The sequence below is a fragment of the Impatiens glandulifera genome, chromosome 1, assembly GCF_907164915.1.
Source record: "Impatiens glandulifera chromosome 1, dImpGla2.1, whole genome shotgun sequence".
Lineage (NCBI taxonomy): Eukaryota > Viridiplantae > Streptophyta > Magnoliopsida > Ericales > Balsaminaceae > Impatiens > Impatiens glandulifera.
Window position 1 is genome coordinate 13,654,533 of NC_061862.1, and position 14,808 is coordinate 13,669,340.

Consider the following 14,808-nt stretch of genomic DNA (forward strand, 5'->3'; position numbering starts at 1 on the left):
TTTTTTTATTCGTTTTTATTATTTTGTGTTGACTTCTCAATCAGTAAAATGATATTATATATGTATTTACGTTTTAAATACTTTATTTGCATGTATATATTTATACTATATTGTGAAGTACAATAACACCAAAAATTAAAAATATCTTTAAATTTAATATATGTAGAAATTAAAGGAAAAAGAAGAAGAAATTGAGAAGAATTTACGTCAATTTTGTTTTTATCATTTTGTGATGAATGTTATACCAGTAAAGGAAGGAGATGTTAAAGGAAAATAAAGATTGACGAATTAATATATTTTTTACTCGTTTTTATTATTTTGTGTTAACTGGTATGTTTTAAATACAAATTCAACCGCTTTATAAATATTATGTATTAATTATTTGCATGTATATATTTATACTATATGTGAAGGACAATAACCAAAAAAAAAAATACCTTTAAGTTTAATATAGTTAGAAATTAAGGGAAAATGATGAAGAACTTGCATCATTTTTTTTATTTTGTGATTACTGTCCTACCACTAAAGTAAGAAGATATTAAAAAAAAAAATTAAAGAGTGATGAATTAATATTTTTTTATTCGTTTTTATTATTTTGTGTTGACTGCTCGACTATATATGTATTTACGTTTTAAATACGAATTTAACCACTTTATAGATATTATGTATTAATTGTTTGCATGTACATATTTACACTAAAGGACATTAACCCAAAAAATTAAAAATACCTTTAAATTTAATATAGGTAGAAATTAAAGGAAAAAGAAGAAGAAATTGAGAAGAATTTACGTCAATTTTGTTTTTATCATTTTGTGATGACTGTTCTACCAGTAAAGGAAGGAGATGTTAAAGAAAAATAAAGAGTGACGAATTAACATATTTTTGTACTCGTTTTTATTATTTTGTGTTGACTGCTCAACCAGTAGAATGTTATTATATATGTATTTACGTTTTAAATATGAATTCAACCACTTTATAGATATTATGTATTAATTATTTGCATGTATATATTTATACTATATGTGAAGGAAAATAACCCAAAAAATATTAAATATACCATTAAATTTAATATAGGTAGAAATTAAGGAAAAAAAGAAGAAGAGAGTGATGAAGAACTTAAATCAATTTTTTTTATCATTTTTTGATGACTGTTCTACCAATAAAATTAGGAGATATTAAAGAAAAATAAAAGTATGACAAATTAACATAATTTTTTATTCGTTTTAATTATTTTGTGTTGATTTATAGAACAATAGAATGATATTATATATGTATTTACATTTTAATATGAATTCAACTACTTTATAGATATTATGTATTAATTATTTGTATGTATATATTTATACTATATGTGAAGGAAAATAACCCAAAAAAATTAAAAATACCTTTAAATTTAATATAGGTAGAAATTAAGGAAAAAAGAAGAAGAAAATGATGAAGAACTTACATCAATTTTTTATTATTATTAATATTTTGTGATTACTGTTCTACCAGTAAAGTAAGAAAATATTATAAAAAAATAAAAAGTGTGACGAATTAACATATTTTTTTATTTGTTTTTATTATTTTGTGTTGACTGTTCGACCAATAGAATGATATTATATATGTATTTACGTTTTTAATACGAATTCAACTACTTTATAGATATTATGTATTAATTATTTGTATGTATATATTTATATTATATGTGAAGGACAATAATTCAAAAAAAATTAAAATAATTTTAAATTTAATATAGGTAAAAGTTAAGGAAAAAAGAAGAAGAAAATGATGAAGAACTTACATTAATATTTTTTTTATCATTTTGTGATTACTGTTCTACCAGTAAAGTAAGGAAATATTATATAAAAAATAAAAAGGTGACGAATTAACATATTTTTTTATTTGTTTTTATTATTTTGGGTTGATTGATCGAGTGTAAAGTCATATTACAGATAAATAAGTATTAAATTTTAAATATAAATTCAACCACTTTATAGATATTACTTATTAATTATTTTAAAGAAAGTGTGATTGTGTATATCACAATTGAATTCAGTAAATAAAATATGTGATTGAATTGTGAAATCAAACATTTTAAAGAAAATGTAGTTTTATTAGTTGAAAAAAATGTAAAAACGGGAAATGTTTTTATGTGAAAAATAATATAGATGAAGTACAATTTAAAATAATGTGTTGTTGAATTTGAAGGAAAATGGGAAAATTAATAAATACTAGTTTTAATCATAGTTTTTTAAATTCTAATATAGTTAAATCAGATTACTACAAGGAAAAAAGTAACTTTAAAGGATTATCTGTGATAAGATTTTCTACATATTATGTAAATCCTAATTATATTATAACAAATAGTGATAAGATTTCAAATATAGATTCTAATAATCTAATTATAGATTTCAAATATTTCTTTGACCTTTATCTTTTACCAGAATATTCATACATTTTTTTTACATTTTCATTAGTATGTATATTAAACTATAGCCAATAATTCACCGTTACATATCTTAACGTCGTTATATTATTTTTATTGAAAAATAAATTAATATATATATATATATATATATATAAATTAATATATATAAATATATATATAAATATTTGTTTGAAAAATTAATTAACAAATGATTCATGAGAGTACATTTGATCAATATTGTTAGATTATATTATGATATTGTATTTTAATTGTGTATAAACCCATACATATATATTAAGCTTAAAATATATATTTGAAATGATTCATCATCACCCATAATTTTTTTTTGTATTTTAATTAATTGCCTCTTAGAATAGAAAATATTATAATCACAATCATAATTAATTTAATAGACTTAACACCCACCAATTAATCACTTACCTTCCATAAAAATAAGTTTAACTAGTTCTGACATTTAGGTTAGAAACTAAATTATCTTTTAGTACAAATTAATTATTTCTTAATCTAAACTAATTCATATATAATTAGCTAGAGGAAACACTATTATTGTATTTTAATAAATTTATCATTGAAAATACAAGTTCAAAGTGAGTTGATTCATAGTCTTGTCAAACTTTTTGATATGGAAGTCCTTCATATAAACTATTTAAATTTTAGCACAGAGCTTTTCTCAATCAAAATATTACAATTTTATTAAGAGTAATTGATACTTCCATAAAATAATAACAAATTAAGTAAATTATTTAATTGTATTGCCGTCAAAATTTGACGGAACATTTTGATAACTACAAGAGAAAAAGATTTGTTCGCATTAATTTGGTTTAATAAAAATATTTTTTTAATTACTAAAAGGTTGTTTAGCGTCACGTGAGTTTCTACGGGTCTCACGTGCGCTTCAAAGTTCTTATAAATTGGTGTAAAACAATAGGCAGAAACATATGGATTTCCAAATGTGTTTTAGAAACTTGACCACAATACGCGCTTGTTTTGTTTCCTTCTCGTTTTCATGGTTAATGTGTTTAAAAGTATTTCAATGTAAGTTTTCGTTTCTTAAAATGTAGATCTAAGAATGATTATGCTCTATCTTTGTTAGGGTTTTGTCATCCAAAATTAGATCTATTTTGTTTATAAGGTTTGGTCTAATTAGATCTATTTTGTTACGGTTTTGTTCGTCAAAATTAGATTTATTTTGTTACGATTTGTTCGTCAAAATTAGATCTATTTCCTTTTGTAAATTTCTTTAATTTTCTTGGATTTGTTTGGGCTAATTTTGATAGATTTCTCAATACATTTTCAGGAATTGGGTGGCTAAATCTCTGAATTTATCCCATATATAAATTACTACTAGATTCTATATAAGAGTTATTTTAAAAATAAATATTAATTGACTATTTAAAATTAGTTTTGTATGCTTGGGAAACAAATTTACATCTAAAAAAAATTAAATAATTAATTATTTTCAACAAGTTAATTATCATTTTCTTATATAACGTAGATTTAAATTAATATTTATAGAAAGATTGCGTGGATTTAGTTATTTTTAAGCAAATTAATTTTCTCGATTGATCTTATAATTGTAGATTTCTTACCGTTATTCTGATTTCCATCTTTTGTTTGAAATTATTGCGTAATTTATTTATATATTGTTTCTTACGAATATTAAAATATTATTATTGTATTTAATTGAATATATTTTTTTTTCATTCAGGTTCTCTTAATGTAATTTGGGTGCATTACGAAACTATCATAACAACTTACCGCAGTTATATCATCTCTCATTATAATTTATTTAATGGGAATTGTTCTCCACAAATGGTGAGTTCTTATTTATTAATTAATTATTTATATTTTTATTACTGTTGACAGTAATGTAATTTCTTCATATCTGTAATATTAACTTTTCATTAAATGTTATAGGGATTATGTATATCTAAAGTTTTATTTAATTATTTTGTATTAATCCAAATATGGTCACCCTTAACTTTTTTCTTTTTTTTTTAAATGAAACCAGTTATATATATATTTGAAAAAATTAAAAAACAAACGCAGCCTAAACCAAATCCATTAAAGTGATAAAGCCAGTTTTAAGAGATGAAATCTGAAGGATTCAGGAGATTGAGAATTCAAATTATTTTCAACAAATTATTTTTTTGCTTTATTGAAAAAAAGAAATAGTTAATTCCCATTTTGCCCTTGGAGTGGTATGTATAAATGCATGGTACAACAGGCAAGATGAGCAGGCCATTAATCATCTTCTTGAGCAATCGATCATTGAGCTGTTTTTGATTTCTCTTGTTGAAAACAGTCTTGTTCTTGTTCTTCTTCATCATCTTCTTCTTCTTCGTCTTGTTAAAATAATAGCCAAAATCCCTTTGATTCAGACTCTGTTTCTGTGACTCTCTGATTCAGACCATCTCTCTCCTTTTGTCTTTGCTCATTCTCTCTCTTAGAACTCTGAAATAGAGAGTTTTTAGTGTCATCTCTTCTGATTCTCTCTGAGAGAACATTTTTCATTTCTCTCTCGGGTGCATTTTTACTGTTTATAATCTGCTTTAGTCTTTTCTATAGCTCTGTTCAGATCTATAGGCACCAGAGAGATCCTCTTTTTTCTTTCCCCCATTTACTTCTTCTTCTTCATCATCGTCTTAAGGGTTCTTTAAGTTTCAGTTGAAATGATGAACAAAGAAGAGTTCTTGAAGGTTCAGGTATCCATGGCTTTGACTGTTTATCTCTTTGGGTTGTTTATTAATTCACGTTTGCAGAGAATTCCGAAATGGATACTTCGTTATCTGAATATTATTTTCAATTGGGTTGAATGAATGAATGACTAACCACACTCTTCTCTTTCTTGTTTTTCATTTTGGGTTGATTGGCGCATGCAGACTTGTGTCTTGAAGGTGAACATTCACTGCGAAGGCTGTAAGCGCAAAGTGAAGAAAATCCTGAATGAAATGGATGGTAATATCAAATCAACCTTGAACTAACTTGTTGGTGGGTCTTAACTTGGGTTCTGATTATTAATTTATTGTGCATTTGAATTCACAGATGTTTACACCTCAACTATAGAGGCGGAGTCGGGGAAGGTGACCGTCTGTGGAAATGTAGACGCAGAAACACTGATCAGGAAGCTGGCCAAGAAGGGCAAGAAGGCAGAGGTTTGGGGAGCACCAAACCCAAACCCAACCGAGAATGATCAGAATCAGCTCGGTGCCACCGCAGCCCAGATGGGGAACCTTCAGATTGGCAGTGGCAGTGGCAGTCGAAGAAGAGGAGGAGCAGGAGGAGCAGCAGGAGGAGGAGGAAGTGGGAATAACAGCAGTAATCAGGCAAGAGGAGGAGGAGGAGGAAGCCAGCCCATAGCGCCTGCAGGTCTGACCCCACAGCAAAAGCATCAGCTGCAGCTTTGGCAGCAGCAGATGAAGGGGGGTCAAGATCCCTCCAAGTTGCCCCAACTCAAGCCTCAGCAGAGCCAAAACCAGAACCTGAGGATGTCCATGCCTCAGAACCCGAACCAGAACCCGAACCAGAACCCGAGGATGCCAATGCCAATGTCAATGCCTCAGAAGAAGAACGGGAATGGTGCCAGCTTTAACCACCCTGTGGAAGCTGATGACCATGATGACGAGGTAAGTGATGGTGATGAAGACGACGACGTCGTCGATGAAGAAGGTGAGGGTGATGGAGGTGTAGCTGCTCATCCTCCACAGCACCAGATGAACAACAGGCCGGGGATGGGTAATCCACGAGGAGGGGTAGGGCAGCCAATGCCTGTCCAAGCCAGGGGAGTTGGCAATGCACAAGGAGGAGGAGGAGGAGCAGGGCAGCAGATGCCCAACATGATGATGCTGAATGGCCAAGCCAGGGGAGGTGCCAATAATGCACAAGGAGGTGTAGGCGGAGGAGGAGGTGCAGGGCAACAAATGCCCAGCATGATGATGATGAATGGCCAGCAGAAGCAGCAGCAGCAGCAGCAAATGAATCCTCACCAGGCCAGGGGAGGTGGTGGAAATGCACAAGGAGGAAGAGGGCAGCAAATGCCCAACATGCCGATGAACGGCCTGCAGCAGCAGCAGCAGAACCAGCCCCCACCTCAAATGAATCCTCAGGCCAGGGGAGGTGGTAGCAATGCACAAGGAGGAGGAGGAGGAGGCCAGCAGCATCAGCAGCAACTAATGCATCCTCAGGGCCAGCCGATGATGACGATGAATGGTCAGGCCAAGGCTGGTGGAGCAGGACAGCATCAGCAACAGCAGATACCTAACATGGTCAACGGTCAGGCCAACGGTGGTGTTAACTATGTGGCTCAAGGAATGACCAACCTTGGTAATGGCAATGGTGGTGGTGTGGCTGTGGCTGGTGGCAACGGTGGTGGTGGTGGTGGTGGTAACATGGGCCAAATGGGTCCAATGCCAATGGACCAAATGACCCATAATAATATGATGGCGATGCCACTTGGCAATGGGAACGGGGTTGGCCTTCCAACCAACGGGTACTTGGCCGGAGATGGTGGTGGTGGTAACAACATCCCGGGTATGATGATGAACCAACAAATTGGGATATCCAACAACAACAACACCAACATGAACATGAACATGTTCCAACCACAGCAGCACCAGCAGCCGGGTATAAGCTACACTCACCAACCCTACAGCTACGGCTATCCACCTCCTCCACACTCCAACGATCCATATACGCATGCATTCAGCGACGAAGATACCACCAGTTGCAGTGTCATGTGAACTAGCTAGGAGGAGCCAGGAGATGCAACAACATTGCTTAGTCTTATGTTTTTTTTCTTACTTTTTGTAACAATAACAGTATTTATCTTGATAGATAGATCAAAGTTAGTTAATTAGCCAAAACATATGTGTGTTTAATTTCAAATGAATGAAAGATATGTTTAATGGTTATAATCTTCTTCTTCTTCATTTCCATTTCCATTTCCCTATGCTCATGAAATTTTAAATATTAATATCCTTAATTTTTGTTGCTTTTAATTCTTTGTTTAAGTCCAACATCTTCTAATCCTTTTCTTTTGGTCGGTACACAGATAGACAGTCAACGTATTTTTTTTCAGGTTTAACTTTAATTACTTGTTCTGAATATAACTTTCAAATTTTAATTTTTTGAGTAAAATAATTAATTTTGTAAAGAAAGAGAAAGTGACAGGCCATGGGGTTTATCATTGAAAGAAAACAAAGAGGTTGGCAGTGGATATGTTTCTTGTCCTTATTGTGTGACAGTGATTCATGTGAAACATATGCATTATCATTTGACTCTCTATGTTTTATTATTAATTAATTACAATTAATTAATAATTATAATAATAATGGTTTATTTAATTGAACTTTATTTATATTATAATAAAGCTGTGGACTGAATATGGTGTAGTCAGTTATTGACATGGACTGACTAATTAACTACTTTAGAGATATAGAGAGAGATCTAACGGACGGCGTTGACACTTTTTTTCTTTTTCAAAATTTTGTTTCACCATAAATATTTTATTTGGGTTATTTCTATTCATTTTCAAATAAAAAAATAAAATAAAATGGGATAAAGATGTAGAATCAACTTTCTTGTAAGTACACTACTTTTTTAGGACATTTAATTATCATTGTTGTTATGTCTACTTTATAAATATAAAAATAATTTAATTTATGAATTGATTATGTAATTATTACAAAGATATTAGAGTTTGAGCTTTTTTTTATTAACTTTATCAAAATTATATTTGACTAAAAATTGCTTTCAACAAAATATTTAAGGATATATATTAACTTTTTATTTTATTTTATGAGTTACATCTTTTACTTACTTTTTTTTATATAAAGTTTAATTTAATTTAATTTAATTACATCTACACATTAAATATAAATAATATTATATTAACTTTTTTTACTTTTAAACAGTTTTTAAATATGATTGTGACAAAATAATATTTTTAATAGATATTTATATTTAAAAATAATTATTTTATTTATTTTCTTTGGACTTTGTTTGAGAAGGTGGTTTTATATTTTAAATTCAACCATTCTTTCATATTCATGTAATTACTTTTTTTATTTATTAAAATATTAAAATCGTCTTTTATTTACTCCAAAAAAAGAAGAAGAGAAAATCAAAATATTAAGGTAATTTGGTATATTAAAAAAATAAGTAATTTCTTAAAAGTATTTATCAAACAACATTTTTTTTTAAAAAAAAACACCACTTCCTCAAACACTTTGATTAAGTTTTTTAAATTTTTTTTAATTAATTTGTTATCCCATCAAATAAATCCAGCGCATTACTTGAGTGGGTGATAAATAAAAATAATTAATCCATCATAAGTTTTTTTTCTTTCCAAATAGTATTATTTAATATAAAAAAAAAGTAGGGCGACAATTTGGGTAAGTTTTTAGGTTGGCGGGTTCGGGTTGGCAGGTTAACGGGTTTAATGATTATAACGTAAACCTGACATGTTTAATAATTTGGGTAAAAAATCTCTAACCTAAACCTGACATGTTTATTTGTGTTTGACCTGAACCTGACTCGTTTGACCCGATTTACCTAACTCAACTCGAACCAAACTCGATAAAATTAATTCAGATCTCTCTATTTCAAATTAAAATGACATTAATACAAAATAAAAATGAAGATAAATTACAATTTTACTTATAAAAAAAATTTAAAAAATGAGAGTGAATATGAAAGATTAACACAAAATTCAAAAAAAAAAAACTTGTAAACGGATTATCGGGTCTACTTTGGGTCATGTCAGGTCGACCCGATTTTGACATATTTATTAATCAGGTTATACCGGTCGACCTAATTTTGACTAGAACAAAAAAGTACATGACCCTAACCTGATTTTTTCGCGTTCGGTCCGGGTCGTGTTTTTGTGTCGTGTCCAAAATTGCGAGCCCTAAAAAAAGCGGGATTATTTAATTAATATTTTAATTACTAATTTAAATAATTAACAGTTATTAAAAACGATAGTTTTATAGAAAATAATCCAATCAAAGCTCAATATTTGCATTTTTACTAGCTAGTAGCCTAATAGCCTTTATTTTAATTAATAGAAAATTTAATATTTAAAATAAAATAAAAAGATAGAAAAGGTAAGGCACGCTGCCCCAAACCAATGGAACATGTATGCTTTCTGCCCCTTGTTTCTGAAACAAAACTTAAAATGGAATCTTAATTAATATTAATATGAATACGAATATTATTATATATGAATAATAAATATATATGATACAAAACTTGCCAAGAACAGTCTGTCATTTTGTTTGGATATTTACTAAATATGCATAATTTGCTTTAAATACATATCTGGTCCTTTGCAATATAAAGTTTTTAAAGTCAAAACCCAAAATTGTAATGGATTGATTTTGGTGTTTTACTTATTTAACTCGTCATGTACATCATTTCTAATAAAAAAATTAAATTGTTGATTATAGTTTATAGATCGATTCATTTTAATCGGTTAAAAACTTAAAAATTAAGTAAGAACACCTTAATGTGCCAAACATTGCAATATTTTATACTTCTAAAATATTAGTGTACAAGTGTTCTTCATGGATTTTCTTTTTGCTTTGTTGTTAAAAATTATTAGCAAAAAGAGACAATGACTTTCATTTTAATATCTATGATTTGACTAAAATATTTAAATACATAATATTTGTTAGAAAACTTTTATATATTTCCATTGACATTCCTTTTTCTTGATCCCATCCATGGAGGTGTTTGTCTAATCACGACATCCCAAATCATCAATATTCTTATTACCCCAATAAAAAATTTTAAATGCCCCAAATAAGATCCAAAAAAATCATATTAATTGTTTATCTAATAGATATTATGAATTAATTAATTAATCAATCAATCATGAAGCCCCAGTGTCATCTTTAACACACATATACATGGCTTAATCTAATCATCACATTAATTAATTATAATATCCATTCATCATTTTTTTTCTTTCTAAAAAACATATTACATTCAACATGGGCTATATAGTATTTATTTATTTTTTGCTAGAAATATATATATATTACTTAAAACTCAAATGATTCCATTTCCATTAACAACTTAATTTAATTGAAACTTATAATAATTAGGAACTTATTAATGTATATGTTTAATACTTGCATCATAATATAAAATTACAAACTCGATAACTCATTTGATTAAGCTTCATGATTAGATGAGAAGCTTTGCTGAACTTCATATGCTAGTTCTTCTACACTTAGCCCGCAGTCTAGCCCTATCTACTTGCAATCAAAGAAAGTAAACGTTTATTCTTTAGAACATGTTAGCACGATAATTCACAACCATAACACAATTGAAATAAGTAGATTTTTTAGTGAAAATCGAAAATGAGCTCAATTAAAAGATTTGGTCACATACCTTGACGACAAACGAGTAGAGGACAGTGTCCTCCATGCTGCTAATGTTCAAGTTGAGTATGTCGAAAGAGAACTTTTCGAGAACACCGATAATCTTCACCACTTGTCCATGAATTCTCTTTGAAACCGTCCTCAGAATGACGTTTGATCCAGAGATTTTAGCCTCAACATCAGCCAAAGGAGAGTTGCAAGACGCGATAAACTCTTTCATGTTGTTGTTTTTGTTAAGGATACTAGTAGACGTCATCATCTCATGAACTAATCCAAATGGAACAATTGACTTATTATTAATATCAGGAACGTGAGGAGTAAGTTGCAAGAGTAAGGATGATCTCGGACTAGGGTTAGGGCTAGGGCTCAAGCTCTTCCTTCTCTTCTTGGACTCCAACGATTGAAGCACTTGATGCAACTCCTTTATGAACTCCACCACCCCAGCTATTATCGATGCTTGATCTCCCTATATACATAAATCAACAATATAAGAATTAAACCTATCCTTTATGAACTCTAAACCAAATAGAAATGAATTTAATTAAAAATCAGAAACTGATGAATATGGAAGCTTAGTTACTTACCCTCTTGATATAGAAGCAAGGAGTCAATGATCGGAGGACCTTGAGATGTTCATTCATCTGTCTTCTCCTGTTTCTTTCCACTGCTATGTGAGACATGGTGAAACCCTAATTAGGGTTAGAGCCGACTACAGAAGAGAAGATAGAGGAGATCAATCAGTACTGCACGTGGGTACCTATAGGCTAGCTTCCATATATATATATATATATATATAGAAGAATAATAAGTGCAACTTTAGTCTTAAGGTAGCCGTAAAGTAAATAAAGACTTGGGATTTTTGCCCATTTAATGCTTTATGTTACACTCTCGTGAGGTTCACTATTCACCACCATAACTACTAAAATTGCACCTATGCTTTTGTCTAATTTATAAATAAGTCTTTCAACTTTTAAATGTACAAAACATAATTCACACATGATGTATTATAATTGTATTTTTAATATATCTACATGTTTTATTAGTTATCATATATATATAGATGTATTTTGATAAATCATTTATATGACAAAGTATAATGTTATATGATGATTTTGTTTTTGTAATTATGTTTTGGTTTTCCCATATGAGGAGATCTCCCATATGAAGCATAATAGTTAGAATGTTCTAGCTAGCCTTGGTTTGTACATTTTAAAAGAGAAGCTGGTCATTTGGAAATGTTAGTGAAAGATTGGGGACTATTTTGTTTATTAATTCCTAGTTTTACTTCTCTTTCAACCCTCAAGGGGAGGCAGTGTTATATAATTACATCTCACGGTTATGATATTACAAAATGTATGCACCTGCGTGAGTTAAATTAATATAACGGATAGAGAATAAGTGAAAGATGAGATAAAATATTCAAGACTCTCGAACTTCCTAATTGATCATGTCATGCACATTACCTGGTCATTCATGCCTTGCTCTTCCTCTTCATGCTTCCCCCACCATCAATAAATTAAATAAAACTAATTGTATAAATAAATAATATAATGCAAATAATCTCAAGTAAAAGCTAGTCTTGCGAATTGGACCCTGTTCTTAAAATTCGCCACCGGTTTGTAGACTATTTGGAACAATTGATTGAGCATGCACGCAAAGATAGTTGCCCATTTGAACCAAAAGTTACACTTTTCATGAATTTCGCAAGTGAAAATATGAGAATACATAAAGATATTGTGCTCATGTCGGGTATCGTTGAAAGCCCTATTTAACTCATTTTTTAACTTTTAAAATTAATAAAAATAACTTAATTTAGTTAGTTAATTATCTTCTATTTTTTATAAGTTTAGTGATATATATATATATATATATGTTTAGAAATTTACTTAACTTTAAGGGCTACTTATACTAATGTATATGTTGCATCACCTTGAGATCAACTCTTTTGATAAATGAACCATTAATCACAATCCCTTGATCAGGATAAATGATAACTTGGATCAATATACATAAAGAAATATACTAATATTTATTTGGTCACTTGATCCATTATTCATGAATTAGGTCAACTTTTACTAGGTCAAAACTAATTTTACTACTATTTTAAAATTTTCAGATAAATAAATAACAAGTCGTAACTTTTATTGATAATAAATAATGCCAACGTGTATCGCAGAATAAATGGTAACTTGAGTTGTAAAGTTAGCCACGTCTATTATACGACTGATTGGTGAAATGTCACAAATTTTATGAATAAGGTTATTTCTGTCGCTAAACAAGTTGTAAAGTGTCACTTTAAATGAAAATTCAATCGCAAATATCAGTGTCATATTTTAGCCTTATTTTTTTAGTGATTCTATTTTTTATTTGTACTATATATATTGCTTAAACCATAATATACTATAATTTTATTTGCTTCTTTAAATAACAACCCTATATGCAAATCTCAAAATAGTCAACATTTGAAATCCTTTATAAACCTAATTATGCATGTATATATAGATAACATTCCAACAAACCAAAAAATGGCATTTACCCTAACCCGTCTCAACCTTCTTATGATATTTGCGGTTGCACTCTCGGTTATTAATTCCAGTAGTGTCCTTCCTAGAAAACGAGGTCTAATTGCAACCATTTCCAAAACTAAAACCAAAACAAAAACAAAAACATCGTCTTTCTACTTTTTAAATATGGGCCAATATGACTACATCATGGATCTCAATTTCGATTTCTTATGGACTTATTGCCATGAATTTCCTAACGCGTTCCCACCTTGTCCATAGAGCGGATCACAATCTTCTCCACTGTGTTCATCGATCAAATATGATGATCAACTATGTCCTTGTGCCATATACTTAGAGACTTAGAGAATCAGGTCTTACCTAGCCCTTCGCATATATCCGAGACCTATGAGTTCAACTTCGTTATTCTAAGAATATAAAAGAATTGTATTGAATTGTTATATTATAGAGTTACATAAGTTATCTATATTATATAAACATTAAATTAGACTTACAAGAAAACTAATATAATATAATAATAATATTATCACAATTTATAATATTATAATAATATCTAACAGAGATATTATTATATATTATATAACATCCAACATCAAATTCAAGATGAAAAAGACTTGAACAACTTGATGTTGAATACGAGTTTATAAAATGTTGATGTTAGTTCTTCAAACTCAAAAACTCGTGAGCTCCATCCAATTATTGGATGTCAGTGTGTTGACTGATAAATCAATAAAGAATGTAGAATCTCATGGACATTGAGTGTTGGGTGAAACAACAATCGAAAATAAATTTCGAAGTTACTCATGAGTCTCGAGTTCTATCTAACGACGGGATGACAATGTGTTGCCAAAAAATAATACTAACGATAAAAGTAAAATCCCATGGGCATAGAATGTTGGGGTGAAATAACATCCGAAAATAAAATTCATCCTAACAAAATGATTACATTATGTTGACTAAATAACTAGTACGAAACACATATAATTGAATTAAGACTAATAAAAATCGAGGGTTTCCAAATGGTGGATACGGGTACTTCAATTCGATCTTGATAAGTGGTTTACTCTACCTTGTATACCTACCTAACTAAGTTTACAATTCAATGAAAACCTTAGTCTCTTTATCATGAATAATTTATAATATTTAAATTTATGTAAATTAATAAAAGCTTATATATAGTCATGGTCACTCAGGCACAAAATAATATAATAAATATGAATTTCTTTCTTTCAAACCTATCTATCTAACTTAAGAGTACATTGTTCAATGTCTATTATTTGCCTCTTATTAACAATCAAAAATAATTTTTAAGATAATTAAGAATGAATTTACTTAAAATCTTTGTGAACTTATAAAATAAAAATAATTTAAAAACTCATAAATTTTAAAATTTAAATTTAAAATTATAACTGTTTAATTATGTTAAATATTTATTTTTATTGAAAACACTTTAAGTTCAAACCAATGTTAA

General features: G+C 29.3%; 2 protein-coding genes across 2 annotated transcripts; one reads left to right on the top strand and one right to left on the bottom strand.

Moving 5' to 3' along the window:
* Window positions 1-5,302: 5,302 nt before the first annotated feature.
* Window positions 5,303-7,170, top strand: LOC124917766 (heavy metal-associated isoprenylated plant protein 33-like). The gene is made up of 2 exons (XM_047458109.1): window positions 5,303-5,389; window positions 5,477-7,170. Exons 1-2 carry the CDS (start codon window positions 5,308-5,310, stop codon window positions 7,168-7,170), a joined length of 1,776 nt encoding a protein of 591 aa, XP_047314065.1. The 5' UTR covers window positions 5,303-5,307.
* A 3,292-nt stretch (window positions 7,171-10,462) lies between these two features.
* LOC124921653 (transcription factor MUTE-like) lies at window positions 10,463-11,567 on the bottom strand. The gene is made up of 3 exons (XM_047462336.1): window positions 11,400-11,567; window positions 10,826-11,281; window positions 10,463-10,686 (listed from the first exon to the last, which is right to left on the bottom strand). Exons 1-3 carry the CDS (start codon window positions 11,493-11,495, stop codon window positions 10,606-10,608), a joined length of 633 nt encoding a protein of 210 aa, XP_047318292.1. The 5' UTR covers window positions 11,496-11,567; the 3' UTR covers window positions 10,463-10,605.
* Between the last annotated feature and the right edge of the window lie 3,241 nt (window positions 11,568-14,808).